This window comes from Myotis nattereri (assembly GCF_964212035.1).
Source record: "Myotis nattereri genome assembly, chromosome: 21".
NCBI lineage: Eukaryota > Metazoa > Chordata > Mammalia > Chiroptera > Vespertilionidae > Myotis > Myotis nattereri.
In genome coordinates, this window is record NC_138097.1 from 1,542,328 (window position 1) to 1,557,499 (window position 15,172).

The 15,172-nt window shown below is 59.1% G+C and overlaps 1 protein-coding gene across 1 annotated transcript in view; it reads left to right on the plus strand.

The window, feature by feature from the left end:
- Window positions 1-12,799: 12,799 nt before the first annotated feature.
- IL16 (interleukin 16) overlaps window positions 12,800-15,172 on the plus strand; it is a gene marked incomplete at its 5' end in the record, with an annotated part of 67,548 nt that continues 65,175 nt past the window's right edge. Inside the window, one exon of the mRNA XM_081114942.1 lies at window positions 12,800-12,839. Within this exon, the coding sequence (XP_080971068.1) occupies window positions 12,800-12,839 (40 nt within the window). The remainder of the gene's footprint in view (window positions 12,840-15,172) is intronic.

Below are 15,172 nucleotides of genomic sequence, written 5' to 3' on the forward strand. Positions count from 1 at the left end.
CCGGGGTGCAGCCATGGGAATCCTGGTAAACCCCAGGCAAGGTGCGGCCTGACACCCATGGTGGCTGGGATGGTGGTGCAGCCGCCCTGAGGCTCCTGAGGGACCGGCTTGGAGGCCTCGAAGAAAGAGAGGAAGAGAGAGAGCAGGCTGGGCACGGAGTCTGGAAAGAGCGGAGGGTGTGGTCCTGGACGACGAGAGGGGCATCTCGCTGCCAGAGAAAGAAGGAAGGAAGGACGGAATCCCGAAAGGAAGGCGTGGGGCTATAAGCGTTCTCTCTTTTACCAAGTCCAGCGTGGCGAGAGAGCGGCCCACGAATCCTGAGTCGGGGTGGCTGGGGTTCGAGGAAATGGAAGAAAGAGACACAGGGGAAAAGCTGGGGCCGGGTGGGCAGCTGGCCCTTGGATGGAGGGACAGGGACCCAGACCAGGCGCAGCACGTTTATTTTATACAGTGTGATTCCAGGAATCATACTGCATAGAGCAGTGATGGTGAACCTATGACATGCGTGTCAAAGGTGACACGCGAACTCATTTTTTTGGTTGATTTTTCTTTGTTAAATGGCATTTAAATATATAAAATAAATATCAAAAATATAAGTCTTTGTCTTACGATGGCTACAAAGATCAAAAAATTTCTCTAGGTGACACGGCACCAGAGATAAGTTAGGGTTTTTCAAAATGCTGACACGCCGAGCTCAAAAGGTTCGCCATCACTGGTATAGAGTTTAAGACAGTGGTTCTCAACCTTCCTAATGCCAAGATCCTTTAATACAGTTCCTCATGCTGTGGGGACCCCCAACCATAACATTATTTCCGTGGCTACTTCATCGCTGTCATGTTGCTACTGTGATGAATCGTCATGTAAATATCTGATGTGCAGGATGGATTTTCACTGCTACCAATGGAACATAATGAAAGCACAGTGATTCATCACAAAAACAATCTGTCATTATAGATGTGTTTTCCGATGGTCTTAGGCGACCCCTGTGAAAGGGTCGTTCGACCCCCAAAGGGGTCGCGACCCACAGGTTGAGAAACGCTGGTTTAAGACAAAGGAAATTGTGTGAAATCATGGTTAAGGACCAGGCTGCAATTCTTCATTCTTGTGGCTTCTTTGTGATCGTCACTCCCGGCTGAGCCCGGATAATTGCGTCCGTCCCTGGCACCTGGCTGACCTTAGATATTGAACCCCACCCTGGCGCCTGAGCTAAGGGTCAGGCTGACAACACGCCCACCCCTGGCCTGGTATGTTTCCGGACGTGGCTCTGCCGCCGCCACTGGGCTCAGCCGACCATCAACTTGTGCGCCTTCCCGGGCGCTCTCTACATGTGGCTGTGGGAGAGCCTTAACCCTCTAACAGCCCTGAGACCGAACCGTGTGCAGGGGCCGAGAAGCGAGCCCGAGATCGGACAGACTGTTCAGAGAGCCCTCTTCGGGTGTGGCCGAGGAGGCAGTGCCGAAGAATGTTCCAGAATGCGTGCCGGGAGGGCAGTCGCCCAGGGAGGGCCTTCCCTGGAGCAAAATACAGGGCTGGCTGCTCAGGGACACCCTGCAGGACTTCAGGGGGTGTGTGGCTACTGTCCTGTCCCTGTCACACCATGAGGGGTGCAGGGCGCAGCTAACTGCGCTTTTCAATAGATTTGTATTGATGTCAGAGAGGAAGGGAGAGAGAGAGAGAAACATCCATGATGAGAGAGAATCACGGATCGGCTGCCTCCTGCACGCCCCCCACTGGGGATCGAGCCCACAACCCGGGCATGTGCCCTTGACCAGAATCCAACCTGGGACCTTTCAGTCTGCAGGCCAAGACTCTATCCACTGAGCCACACTGGCTAGGGTGGTAACTACACTTTAAAATAGATTTTTATTGATTTCAGAGAGGAAAGGAGAAGGAGAGAGAGAGAAACATCCATGATGAGAGAGAATCACGGATCGGCTGCCTCCTGCACGCCCCCCACTGGGGATGGAGCCAGCAACCCGGGCCTGTGCCCTGACCGGGAATCGAACCCGGGCCCCCTCAATCCGCAGGCCGATGCTCTATCCACTGAGCCACACCCGCAAGGGCCTAACCAAACATTCACAGCAGACAGCCGCCCACTGGCCACTGCAGCGCTCCGCCCGTGGCTGTGAAGGACGCGTGCTGGGCGCACGGCCAGACCCGTCCATGTGCAGACCGCCTGTGCTGCTGTGGGGCGACCATGACAGAGCCAGTCACCGCCACAGGACTTCGTGGCCCGCTGGGGAAACACATGGACTTCGTGGCCCTTTAAGGACAACTTTGCTTCTGCCTGTTCTCAAAAGACAGTCCTCCAGACAAGAGAGCCAGGTGCTGGCCGCAGGGGAGCTGGGTGCGGGGGGCTGGAGGGACTGTGGACTCTGCCCTGACAGCCTGGGTCCTGGCACCTGCAGAGTGGCCCAGCTCGCAGCAGACTGTGAGTGAGGAATAACCTTCTATCTGTACTAATAAAAGGGCAATGTGCTAATTAGACCAGGAGACATTACGGGAGACCTTCCGGACGTCCTTCCAGTCAAAGTCATGGTGGTGGGGCCATGGCAGAGGCGGTTAGGGGTGATCAGGCCAGGAGGAGAGGGCAGTTGGGGGTGATCAGGCTGGCCGGGGGGCCAGTTGGGGGTGAGCAGGCCAGTGGCGGGGGGAGCAGTTGGGGGTGATCAGGCTGGTGTGGGGGGGGAGCCGTTGGGGGTGATCAGGCTGGCCGGGGGGCCAGTTGGGGGTGAGCAGGCCGGCAAGTAGAGTGGTTAGCGGCGCTCAGGCAGGCAGGCAGGTGAGCAGTTAGGAGCCAGCGGTCCCTGTGGGATCGGGCCTAAACCAGCAGTCGGACATCCCCTGAGGGGTCCAAGATTGGAGAGGATGCAGGCCAGCCTGAGGGACACCCCTCCCCCTCCCCAGGCATGTGCCCTGATCAGGAATTGAACCCAGGACCCTCCAGTCCACAGGCTGATGCTCTATCCACTGAGCCACACCGACCAATCATAGCTTTATTTCTAAGATCAAAATAGGGATCATCTCAGAGTCCGACATAAAGGGCTGTGCTCCCAGGCAGGATGAGTCTCGGTTAGTGCCCGGGGCCTGCAGCCTGAGGGACGAAGCGTGGATCTGACCCGGTAACAGGCCGACTGGGGCCTCTGTCCGCCGCGCTGGACCTGTCCACTCCCTGCCGACCGCCTCCAGTCAGGGACGGGGCTGGCCAAGGCCCATCCCCTCTTCTTCTCCTTGGCGACTCCCCACTGCCCGCTGCCAAGTGTCTTCGGAGAGACCAGCGGTCGGCAAACTCATTAGTCCACAGAGCCCACTATCAACAGTACAACGACTGAAATTTCTTTTGAGAGCCAAATTTTTTAAACTCAAACTGTATAGATAGGTACATTGTTATTCACTTAATGAGGGTCCTCCTAAGGCTTAGGAAGAGCCACACTCAAGGGGCCCAAGAGCCGCATGTGGCTCGCGAGCCGCAGTTTGCCGACCACGGGGATAGAGTCTTGGACGTCCAGCATTGGGTTACATGGAGTGCGGGTGAATCATGCACACATGGGTTGTGTTTTTGCTCCAACGCACAAGGCGTTTGGTTTATGGGGAAAGGGCTGTGGGCTGTACACACGAGCACTGGGTTTGGGGAATCGGTTGAACCGCTGGCCAGATCCTCCCTCGTGTCCGTGTGCGCCCCCCAGCATTTCCCGTCTCAGCACCTCAGCAGGGACAGCTGTTGGATTCCAGGGGTGCCGAGAGCTAGTCTCTCCTCCCAGAAAGAGGGGAGGGAAGGTTCCTCCCTCCCCCTGGCCTCTGGGCTGGAACGGTCTCGCGTTTTATCTCTTCAGTCTCTTCTCTGGCCTGACGCTGCCCACCTCATCTGCTGCTTGTCCCTGACGTCTGGGATTCCGGAGCCTTCCCCCTGAGCCCGCAGTTCTCACTGTCCCTTCTCGGTGATTTCCCACCCGAGTCCCTGGTCTGACGGGTCTCTGTGCCCTGACAGTGCTCCACCAGATCTCTCTTCCACCTCCAGTTTCTGCCTTCACGTGCCCACCAGGCGTCTCTACTCTCTGGGACCCATAGATGCTCTAGATCAACTGTGTGCAAACTCCACTCCACTCCTCCCCTCGCCTCCCCCTCCTTTCCACTCCTCCACCATCGTCATCATCATTTCCATCATCAGCATCACCATTACCATCACCATCACCATCACCACCATCACCTTCACCATTACCACCATGTCATCATCATCACCCACACCATCATCACTATCATCACCATCATCACAGTCATCATCCTCACCATTATCACCATCACCATCACCATCACCTTCATCACCATCATCACCGTCATCACCACCATCACCACCATCACCACCATGTCATCATCATCACCCACACCATCATCACCATCATCACAGTCATCATCCTCACCATTATCACCATCACCATCATCACCTTCATCACCATCACCACCGTCATCACCATCATCACCATCATCACCTACATCACCTTCATCTCCTCCATCACCTCCATCACCTCCATCACCTCCATCACCACCATCACCTCCACCACCTCCATCACCTCCACCACCTCCATCACCTCCATCACCTCCATCACCTCCATCACCTCCATCACCTCCATCACCACCATCACCTCCATCACCTCCATCACCACCATCACCTCCATCACCTCCATCACCACCATCACCTCCACCACCTCCATCACCTCCATCACCTCCATCACCTCCATCACCTCCATCACCACCATCACCTCCACCACCTCCATCACCTCCATCACCTCCATCACCATCATCACCTCCATCACCTCCATCACCTCCATCACCACCATCACCTCCATCACCTCCATCACCACCATCACCTCCATCACCTCCATCACCACCATCACCTCCATCACCTCCATCACCACCATCACCTCCATCACCTCCATCACCTCCATCACCACCATCACCTCCATCACCTCCATCACCTCCATCACCTCCATCACCACCATCACCTCCATCACCTCCATCACCACCATCACCTCCATCACCTCCATCACCTCCATCACCACCATCACCTCCATCACCTCCATCACCTCCATCACCTCCATCACCACCATCACCTCCATCACCTCCATCACCACCATCACCTCCATCACCTCCATCACCTCCATCACCTCCATCACCACCATCACCTCCATCACCTCCATCACCACCATCACCTCCATCACCTCCATCACCTCCATCACCTCCATCACCACCATCACCTCCATCACCTCCATCACCTCCATCACCACCATCACCTCCATCACCTCCATCACCTCCATCACCTCCATCACCTCCATCACCACCATCACCTCCATCACCTCCATCACCACCATCACCTCCATCACCTCCATCACCACCATCACCTCCATCACCTCCACCACCTCCATCACCTCCATCACCTTCATCACCTCCATCACCTCCATCACCACCATCACCACCATCACCTCCATCACCACCATCACCTCCACCACCTCCACCACCACCATCACCTCCACCACCTCCACCACCTCCATCACCTCCATCACCTTCATCACCTCCATCACCTCCATCACCATCATCACCTCCATCACCTCCATCACCTCCATCACCTCCATCACCACCATCACCTCCACCACCTCCACCACCTCCATCACCTCCATCACCTTCATCACCTCCATCACCTCCATCACCATCATCACCTCCATCACCTCCATCACCTTCATCACCTCCATCACCTTCATCACCTCCATCACCTTCATCACCTCCATCACCTTCATCACCGTCATCGCCGTCACCATCAGCGAGGCTGGGGTCCAGGAACAGACTCATCCTCCACCTTCAGCAGCACAGCTCCACGGGCCCCGTTTATGTGTCGATGCTGCAGGTACGATGCTTGACAACAGGGACCTGGTCCTGCTACCTGTTTGCAGATCATGTGGCTGAGCGCACCCCTAGGCCCTCCCAGCTCTGCCCTTCGTGGCTCCAGGACTGTGCTCGCCAGGGCGTGGTGTGGGTCCCAGAGACCGTGGCCTCCATCTGCAGACACGCTGGGCAGGTCCTTCCCACAACGCACTTATATATGGAGCCTTTCTTGTTTCTTTTTTTAAATCCTCCCCCGAGGATATGTTTCCATGATTTTTAGAGAGAGTGGAAGGGAGAGGGAGAGACAGAGAGAAACATCGATGTGAGAGAGACACATCGATGGGTTGCCTCTTGCACTCGCTCCGACCAGGGCCCGGGCCGGGGAGGAGCCTGACACTAAGGTGCGTGCCCTGGACCGGAATTGAACCCGGGGCCCTTCAGTCCACAGGCCGCAGGGCTATATATCGAGTTCTTGATCGAGAAACTGTAACAAGCAGGCCCTTTTCTGGCCTTTCTATAGAAACGCCCGTGTCTCGCCTCCATTGTGTCTTAGTTCTGTGACCGCAGGCAAGTCCCTCCACCTCCCTGAGCACCCCCCCTTCCCCATCTGTGCAATGGGCACACCGTGCGGATGGACTGATGCCCTCGGACAGGGCCCAGGTGCGTGGGGAGCGAGAATAGACTGTCAGTGCTGGGCGATGGCAGCTCCGCAGCGCCCGTGGCCCCCAGCGCCCTCACCGACGACCTGACAGATTTTGGGGCTCGCTAGGCCCGAGACCGGCCTGTGCCCGTGGCTTTCAGTGAACGCTGTGGGGGCCCACTCTGCCCTTACAGTGCTCGCGACATTAGAAAGTGTCTCCAGTGCCGTGCGGTGGCGAGCGAGGCCGGCTGGAGCTCTGAGTGCGAAAGTGAGTTTTTCAGGCAGCGAACAGTCCGACACGAATGGGTCGGTTGAGCAGGAACGTGGATCTGTAGCCACGTTTACCACCCGCGGGCTGGAGGGTTCGGGTTCATGATCGCACATCAGGGCCAGAAGACAGTCCCTGGCCCCCCCCCCCCACCTTCCCATGCAGGTAGCAGCCACGCCTGCGGGAAGTGGGGAAGTGGCCAGGGTTCGAGACCATGGCGCACAGGCCCTGTGGAGGGTTATGTGCCATGAGAGGATGCTGGTAGGGGCTGTGCCATGTGCTCCCGGGGCTGCTGGGGGAGCTGGGCGTGGTGGGGCGGCCCCCCCAGGAAGGAGGCCAAGGTGGACCCATGGGGGCAGCAGCTCCTGGCTGGGGGAACGGGACACAGGCCCCTGTCCACGTGGAGGTCGCACCCACGATGGGACACGGTCAAGGGCAGGCTCCAGGTCTGGCAGGAAGCGGACAGGCCAGCCAATGGGATGGGAGCAGGCCTGGCCACCAGGCCGCCCATGGGAGCCGGGAGGATGAGGGCTGGGCACTTCGGCTGCCGGGGCAGAACCAGCTCGGCACTGGGTCGGGCCACTGTGAAAGGGGGGTGTCTGTGTCTGTTCCCTGAGGGGCTGGGAGATGCGGGACCAGTTGAGGCAGGTGACACAGTCCTGGTGTGAGCACAGCCGAGGGGCCTGGTGCATGAAATTCGTGCATGGGGGGCGGGGCGGGGGCGGGAGGGGAGGGGTGTCCCTCAGCCCGGCCTGCACCCTCTCCTATCTGGGACCCCTCGGGGGATGTCCGACTGCCGGGGAGGTAAGTCCAGCCCATGCCCAGCCCAGGCCCTGGAGGTTGGGGTTGTGGGGGGGTGGGGAGTGTAAGCAGGGTGGGGGGTAAAGGCAGAGGCCAGGGCTGGCAGGCGGTGGTTGAGGTCTCACTCTCCTGGGATGTAACTGGTCAGAGGCGGGGCCTCCAGCTCTTTGCTGCAGACCCTGGGGGCAAAGGGTCCCCTCAGGCACTGATGGGAGGTCAGGGGTCAGGGGTGCGGCTCTGTGAGGGGGACAGGTTCTGCCTCCCAGGACCAGGGCCTCCTATATGTATATGACGTCACCTTTTTATTTAACCAAGAAGCAAACCTGTGCCTTTTAAGGAAAGAAAAAAATTAGAAAATTCAGAGGAAAAGAAATAAAAAGCAGTCATGATCCACTAACCAGAGATAACCTCTTCACACATCTGGACATGCACCTCACAGGCTGTTTACAAAATAATAATAATAATAATGATGATGATAATGGCCCAAGCCAGTTTAGCTCAGTGGATAGTGTCGGCCTGTAGGCTGAAGGGTCACGGGTTCGATTCCATGTCAAGGGCACACGCCCGGGTTGTGGGCTTGATCCCCAGTGTGGACGTGCAGGAGGTAGTCGATCCATGATTCTCTCTCATCATTGATGTTTCTCTCTCTCTCCCTCTCCTTTCTTCTCTGAAATCAATTTTAAAAAATGTATACTGCCTGGCCGGTGTTGCTCAGTGGTTAAGCATCGACCGACCTCTGAACCAGGAGGTCAGGGTTCGATTCCCGCTCAAGGCACAGGCCTGGGTTTCGGGCTCGATCCCCAGTGGGGGGCGTGGAGGAGGCAGCCGGTCAGTGATTCTCTCTCATCATGGATGCTTCTCTCTCTCCCTCTCCCTTCCTCTCTGACATCCATAAAAATATTTATATTTTTTAAAAGTCACGTATAAACATGCAGCCTTCCTTATGTCTCTGCACTTGAACTATGTCTCTACTTGGGCCCCATGCCTGCGGACGAAGGACAATGGGTTTTGCCGATTCAGGGTGACCCCCTCCTCGCTCTGGCTGGGCTGCCTTTTACTCAAGGAAACAACTGCTCGTTTATCGTCACAGGTTCTTCCCCCATCTGTGGGCTGACGGTATAGGATGTGTGATTTGAGTCCCCCGGGCTTGGCTCTCTGCCATCAGAACCAAACTTTGGCACAAAAGAAACAGAGTCTAAACAAACGCAAAGGCATTCGTCTTCTATCGCTGCTGGGACAAATGGCCGCAAGAGCAGGGCTTAACACAATCGGCTTTTTTTTCTTTCTTTTTTTATGTATATTCTAGAGGCCCGGTGCACGAATTCGTGCACGGGTGGGGTCCCTCGGGGTGGCCGGCGGGGATCGGGTGTCCAACGCCGCCTGCAGCTCCTACCTGCTGCTCCCGCTCATCCCGGCCCCACTGTGCCTGCCGCGGGCTCGCGTCCAATCAGTCCCCTTGTGTCTGGTGCCCTTCTGAGGGGAGTGGCCTGCGGGATCGGGCCGAAACTGGCTCTCTGACATCCCCCGAGGGGTCCCGGATTGCGAGAGGGCACAGGGCAAGCCGAGGGACCCCACTGGTGCACGATTGGGGCCAGGGAGGGGCCGTGGGAGGGCTCCAGGGTGAGTCTGGCCTGTCTCTCCCAGTCCCATTTGGCGGGACTCCAGCAGCAAGCTAACCTACCGGTCAGAGTGTCTGCGCCCTGGTCGTCAATGCATGTCACAGCAAGTGGCTGAGTGGCCTTAGCATATCATTAGCATATTTCGCTTTGATTGGTTGGACAGTTGACCAGTCACCAGACGACTGGACACTTACCATATTAGGCTTTTATTATATAGGATATATTTTTTATTGATTTCAGAGAGGAAGGGAGAGGGAGAGATAGAAACATCCATGATGAGAGAGAACCATGGATTGGCTGCCTCCTGCACGCCCCCTACTGGGGATCGAGCCCACAACCCGGGCATGTGCCCTGATGGGGAATCGAACCCGGGACCCTTCAGTCCGAAGGCTGACGCTCTACCCACTGAGCAGCACCGGCCAGGGCCCGGGTTATTTTCTTACAGTTCTGAAGGTCAGGAGTCCACAGTGGGTCTCACACGGCTGCACTCACGGTGTTGGCCGAGGGAACATTCCTTCCTGGAGCTGGGGGCGGGTCTGTGTCCTGGATTCCCAGCTCCCGAGGCACCCACAGCCCTGGCTCCTGGCCCTGCCCCCATCGGCAGAGCAGGGCGTGGCTTCTGCGGGTCTGTCTCCGGCCCTGACCCCCCCCCCCCAACCCCCGGCTGGAGCTTGAGACTAACCCCTTTAGTGTAAGGTCATCAGATGAGCATCCTTAAGGCCCTCCCATAACATGATCACAGGTTCAGAGAACAGGATGTGGGCGGCGTTGGGGGGCCGTGGCTTTGTCCCCCACACCAAATAGCTCTGTCTTTCTCCAAGGCTGGATTCATATGATCAAAGGCCGTGACTTTCCAAATCGCAGCCTCTGCCATCGATTGAGCAGAGTCCACTTAGGAGCTGCAAAGGCAATGGTTTAACTGAAAAAAAAACAACCCAGAAACAAACCAAGCCCTGGCCGGTGTGGCTCAGTGGGTAGAGCATCGGCCTGGGGACTGAAGGGTCCCGGGTTCGATTCCTGATCAAGGGCATGTACCTTGGTTGCGGGCACATCCCCAGAAGGGGGCGTGCAGGAGGCAGCTGATGGATGTTTCTCTCTCATCGATGTTTCTAACTCTCTATCCTTCTCCCTTCCTCTCTGTAAAAAATCAATAAAATATATATATATATAAAAAACAAAACTTTTTAAAGTAAATTTTTTTCTATTATTCTCTAAACCGGTAGTTCCCTACATGGGGCACATGCCTCAAGGGGGGGCAATTTGACGTTCAAGGGGGCAATTCGAGGATGAGTTATTCACAATGAATTTTTTGCATTTCTTAGGGTTCTAGGATATATTTTTTATTGATTTCAGAGAGGAAGGGAGTTCAGATTGATTTCAGAGAGGCAATTCAGAAATGCAATGATTTTTTTTGCATTTCTTAGGGTTCTAGGGGCCTCCAGAAGTCTATCCTATATAATAAAAGGCCAATATGCAAATTGTCCCCACGGGAGTTCGACCGCTTGCTATGAGGTGCACTGACCACCAGGGGCGGCACAGAATGAAGGAAGACCCCAACCTGCGGCCAGCAGCCGGGGAAGGAAGGCCCTGGCCCCGGCCGGCAGCCATAAGGCCCCGATCGGCCCTGATCGCCGGCCAGGCCTAGGGACTCTACCCATGCACGGATTTTGTGCACCGGGCCTCTAGTAAATATATATTGTGACATTTTTATGCATTTCAGTTCTCTATTCTACGTTTGGAAACTTTACTTGCTATTTTTTCATATCACTTCATATTATTTTTATTATTTTTAAAACATTTTCTTCGTGATTTCTCCCTCAGTCCATCCACTGTCCTTTCTCTTTCGTTTTTCTCTCTCATGGACGCCATGTTCTTTGGCAGCTTGTTTAGACCAAGTTCATGGCCTTTCGGGCTTCCTCCACGTGAATAGGAGTTGGCTTCGTGAATAATAAGAATTCTGTGTCCCAGGGGGGCGTCAGGATGTTAGAGAGGCTGAGGGGGCGTGGCCAGAACAAGGTGGGGAACCGCTACTCTAGATGGTTTGAGTGGAAAGTTATTGCTGTTCCCTGAATTAGGGAGGGGGCGGGGGGCGGGGAGCACAGAGCTATTGGGAAGACCGGATGGCTATTGGAAAGTTCAGGCGGGAAAAAGCAACCCTCCGTGTTACTTCTCCGCATGTAGTCATGTTCCACGGACATGACTCGGACCACGTACCTGCATTGGTGGCCGGATCCATTCATTCAGCCACATCACGCAAACACCTCTCTGTGACAGCGAATCGCTCCAATTTCTGTGAAGAATTCGCATGCACCTTGGGGCCTGCCCCCATGAGCCACAGGCCGGGCAGGGGCGCAGCGAGGCCTTAGGTGTTACTCAGAGCCCTGGCGCTGGTGGCGGGGAGGAAGGTGGGGGGCAGTCCCTTGTGGCCTCAATCCTCCTCCTCGGGGAGATGCTGACTGTGGGGAGCTGTTCTGACTCTGGGCGCCCAGAGCCAGGGTTTCTGGCCACACAGCACCGCCTGAAGAATGTGGTTACATAAAGGTGTGTGTGGCCCTGGCTGGTGTGGCTCAGTGGATAGAGCAGCAGCCTGCGGGCTGAAGGGTGCTGGGTTCAATTCCAGTCAAGGGCACGTGTCTGGCAGGAGGTGGCCGATCCCTGGTTCTCTCTCATTGATGTTTCTATGTCTCTCTCTCCTCCCTTCCTCTCTGAAATCAATAAAGAAATATATTTTTAAAAAACACACACACACACAAAAACAAAAGGGTCCTTTAAAGTAATAGTCGGTCTTGTCCAAATCTAAAAATAGGCCCTCCTGGTAGGAGCGGGCAGGGATCGGGGACAGGGTGGCCGGGGCTGGTGGGACTCCAGAGCCCGGGCCTGGGCGGGGCTGAAGGCCACTCTCCCGGTCCCCTCCCGGAGTGCCTGCGCGTCTTGATGGAAACCAGCCTCCCTCCACCTTGGCCGCCGCGCCCTGCCCGGCCCGGCCGGGGACACACAGGCCGCATTGAGCCCGCGCCCGGGCCGGGCGGGCTTCATGAAAAGGCGTGTTCACTGCGCGCCCAGGAGAAAATGAATCACCCCAGGGCTGGAGGGCGCGCGGGGCCGCGTGTGTGTGTCGCTGGCACGTCCAGAAACACGCCCGCGCGCCTGCAAGGAAAAGAGAGAGAGAGGAGTGTGTGTGTGTGTGTGTGTGTGTGTGTGCGCGCGGGGGGAGGGGGCAGGGGGCCGAACACTGTAGCGATTTCCACACCTTGGACCTCGTCTCCGGGCGGCGAGGCCAGAGGGAGGCCTGAGGTCGCGGTTTTGCATTTGTTTGCGGCGCAGGGAGAAGCGCGCTTTGGGGGTAACCTCGCTCCCTGCACCCTCGCTCCCTGCACCCTCTCTGCGCGCGCGCGCACGGAGGGCAGGGCTGCAAGCGAGGCGCCCCGACGCTCGCCCAGGACTTGCGGGCTCGGCCCGGGGGTTCGGGGGCTCGGGGACTTAGGCAGGGACCCCCCACCCTCCCTCCCTCCCTGCCCAGGGGAGCGTCCCAGAGGAGTTTTAGGGGAGTTTCAACTGGTCTCCACATCCGCCCCCGCCGCCCCGGAGGCCCCGCGGATGGGTCTGCACAAGAGGATCTTCCCTCGCAGGGGCGCCGGTGAGTGCGTGGGGGCTCCGCGGAGCCGGGAGGGGTGGGGGGAGGAGGGCGCGCAGTGGCTCCCCGGGATGGGAAGCCGCGCAGGGTGCGTGTGCGTCTGCTCACGTGTGCGGAGCCTGTGCACACGTGTGTGTGTGTGTGTGTGTGTGTGTGTGCGCGCGCGCGCGCGGAGCGGCAGGGCCCGCTCTGTTGCCAGTGTCCGGGCTGAGCTCCCGAGGCTGCTTGGTAGGGCGCGTGGGGGGGCTCGCCAGACCCCCAAAGTGGGGAGACAGCCTGCCTGGCCGTGTCTTTTTCTTTTCTTTTCTTTTCTTTTCTTTTCTTTTCTTTTCTTTTCTTTTCTTTTCTTTTCTTTTCGTTTTTTTTTCTTTTTTCTCTTCTCTTCTCTTCTTTCTAAAATATTTTTATTGGTTTTAGAGAGGAAGGGAGAGGGGGAGAGAGAGAAACATCAATGATGAGAGAGAATCCTGGGATCGGCTGCCTCTCAGATCGAGCCCGCAACCCGGGCCTGTGCCCTGAGCGGGAATCGAACCCTGACCTCCTAGTTCCTAGGTCAACGCTCACCCCCTGAGTCAGCCCAGCCGGGCCAGGGGCAGGGGTTTCTAAGCGTCCACTTTCTCTGTGGGTGTTGCTGGCACCGCCCGGAGCATCAGATGTGAATGCCAGGGGGGCAGGGTCCTGCAGGGGCAGAACAGAGAGGCTGCTTGGGGGCACCAGGGTGGGGGCGCAGGGACCCCCGGAGCCTCCCAGACCCTCACACTCGGGGGTCCCTGTCCCCGGCACTTGGGGTTCGCATCCGCGGCAGGGACACCACATCCGATGATTGCTCAGGACCGCCTCCTCCTTTCCCTCCAGAAACCTGTGCAGGGAGCAGGGGGCAGGGAGCGGGAGGCCGGGGGCGGGCCCAGGGCCCGGTAGAGAGGGGGCGGGGCCGGTGCAGGGGCATGGCCGGGGGCGGGGCCGGGAGGCAGGGGGCAGGAGCAACTCTGAGCCTGGGCAGGGGGCAGGGAGGGGCGGGGGGCAGGGGGCGGGGCCAGGGGGTGTTGTGGGGCAGGGGGCGGGGCCGGAGAGGCAGTGGGCGGGGCTAGGGGCGGGGGCAGGGGGCGCGGCCGGAGAGGCAGGGGGCGGGGCCAGGGTGGTCGTGGGGGCAGGGGGCGTGGCCGGAGAGGCAGTGGGCGGGGCCAGGGGGTCGTGGGGCAGGGGCGGGGCCAGGGGTGGTGGGGCAGGGGCCGGGCCGAAGAGGCAGGGGCGGGGCCAGGGGGGGTCGTGGGGAAGGGGGCGGGGCCGGAGAGGCAGGGGTGGGGCCAGGGGGGGGTCTTGGGGCAGGGGGCGGGGCCAGGGGGTCGTGGGGGCAGGGGGCGGGGCCGGAGAGGCAGGGGCGGGGCCAGGGGGTGGTGGGGCAGGGGCCGGGCCGAAGAGGCAGGGGCGGGGCCAGGGTGGTCGTGGGGAAGGGGGCGGGGCCGGAGAGGCAGGGGCGGGGCCAGGGGGGGTCGTGGGGCAGGGGGCGGGGCCAGGGGGTCGTGGGGCAGGGGGCGGGGCAGGGGCCAGGAGCTGCTCTGATTCTGAACGCTGCACAGTGAGCGCTGGCCTCCCAGCAAACTCGTCCCGAGGGTGGGAGGGGAGCTGCGCCCGCCTCCCCGGGCCCACGTGCTCCGCGGGAGCGGCTCTAAGCCGTGCTGGCGGCGGGCGTGGGCGGGGCGCCCCCCCGGGCGAAGGCTGCGGGGTCCGGGGGCCTGTCCGCGGCCGGGGCACAGCCTCCTCCGCGGGGCGGTGAGCGCAGCAGCGAGCGGTGGGGGCGGCCCGAGCGGCACGTGGGTGACAAGCCAGCAGGTCAGCCCCCGAGGGGCGCCCAGGGGACACGGCGATCTCCGGGCACCAGAGCCAGGCGCTTACAGGTCCCCCTGGGGGTAGAGGAGGAGGGGGTAGAGGAGGTCTCCGGGCTGGGGCTGGGGGTGTGGGTGCCCCATGTTCCCTAAACCGCGTTATTCGTGGGCGGCCTTGCCACGTCCTGTCCCGGCCGCATCGCCGTCTGTGGTCGGTTTCCCTGGCAACAGACTCACAGGTACTGGTGGTGAGGGTCACAGTGGAGCAACGCCTGTGAGGGCGAGAGAGGCCGAGCTGGAGGGGAGATGCCAGCTGACCCCTGGGCCCCGTACCCTGCAGTGGCCCGTGGCCGCGCGTGGCTGCCCGGGGCCGTGGCCTGGGAGCTCTCACAGAGCCGTGCCAGCCGTGGGAATGGGTGCCCGATGCCCGTGCCCGAGCCCCCGGGTGCCCGGGGGCTCTGCTGCCATCTCCCTTCCAGCTCGGCCTCTGCTGGCAACACCCCTCAACATCAG